The 864-nt window shown below is 41.9% G+C and overlaps 1 protein-coding gene across 4 annotated transcripts in view; it reads left to right on the forward strand.

Moving 5' to 3' along the window:
• Window positions 1-864, forward strand: part of LOC140325680 (CMP-N-acetylneuraminate-beta-galactosamide-alpha-2,3-sialyltransferase 2-like) — a 46,007-nt gene extending 45,143 nt beyond the window's left edge. For all 4 annotated transcript variants that reach the window (XM_072403650.1, XM_072403653.1, XM_072403651.1 and 1 more), the window contains one exon: window positions 603-864. In XM_072403650.1, the coding sequence (XP_072259751.1) occupies window positions 603-770 (168 nt within the window). In that variant the 3' untranslated portion in view covers window positions 771-864. The remainder of the gene's footprint in view (window positions 1-602) is intronic.

Below are 864 nucleotides of genomic sequence, written 5' to 3' on the forward strand. Positions count from 1 at the left end.
TGTGTCAAATGACGTAGGAACAAGAACCGGGAAGGAGAGGAGAAGATGGCGGCGCCCGGCACAAAGACGGATGCCAGGACGACGTGGGACTCGATGGAAGAGACCTTCGGATGGATTGGACTGCCCTGCGGGATTGGAGGTAAGTGTATTTTTGTTGTTTTGGGGGACTTTTGAGTTTAGTTCCTCTTTAATAGCAGATGTGTTTGGGGAATCCTGTGGTGGTGGAGCATGAAAAAAAAAAAAGGCAAATTTAGAGTCCCCAATAAATGACATCCTGTGACTTGAGACATAAAAGTGAGGGCTGAGTGCCAAGATATTTGTATGGGCAGACATGTCCACAGAGCATGTTCCAGGAATCCTGATGGTGGATGCCATTTCAGACGAGGTGTTAGTTTTGGCTGAATTAGAAGGTCTAAACTTCAAATTAAAAGCATAGCAGGCTTTGTGGATAAGTTTAAACTCCATTTCTATAACAATGGCGCTAGGAACACTTGCCAAACTCTGCTTCAAAAGCTCAGTGTGTCTGCATAGGGCAGATATGAAAAAGGTGGCCAATTTTGACAATATTTTTTGCTAATTCTGATCTACTTCTTCCTCCTTAGATATCCGTGTTTGGTTTCGGTGCAGACAAAAATGGAAACTGGCACCACTACTGGGAAAAGAACAAGTTTCCAGGGGCTTTCCGTTGGACCGGTGTGCACAATGCAGATTTTGAGTCTGAACTCATAGCTATGTTAGCCAAAGAAGGAAGGCTGAAATTTTACAAGTAATTGATGTCTTTCTAAAGCCATAAGAGAAAGTTGTGTTTTCTTTTTTTTTGTTTTGTTTTTTCTACTTTGTTAATAAAAAAAAGGCTGGTCATTA

Source organism: Pyxicephalus adspersus, chromosome 3 (assembly GCF_032062135.1).
Source record: "Pyxicephalus adspersus chromosome 3, UCB_Pads_2.0, whole genome shotgun sequence".
Classification (NCBI taxonomy): domain Eukaryota; kingdom Metazoa; phylum Chordata; class Amphibia; order Anura; family Pyxicephalidae; genus Pyxicephalus; species Pyxicephalus adspersus.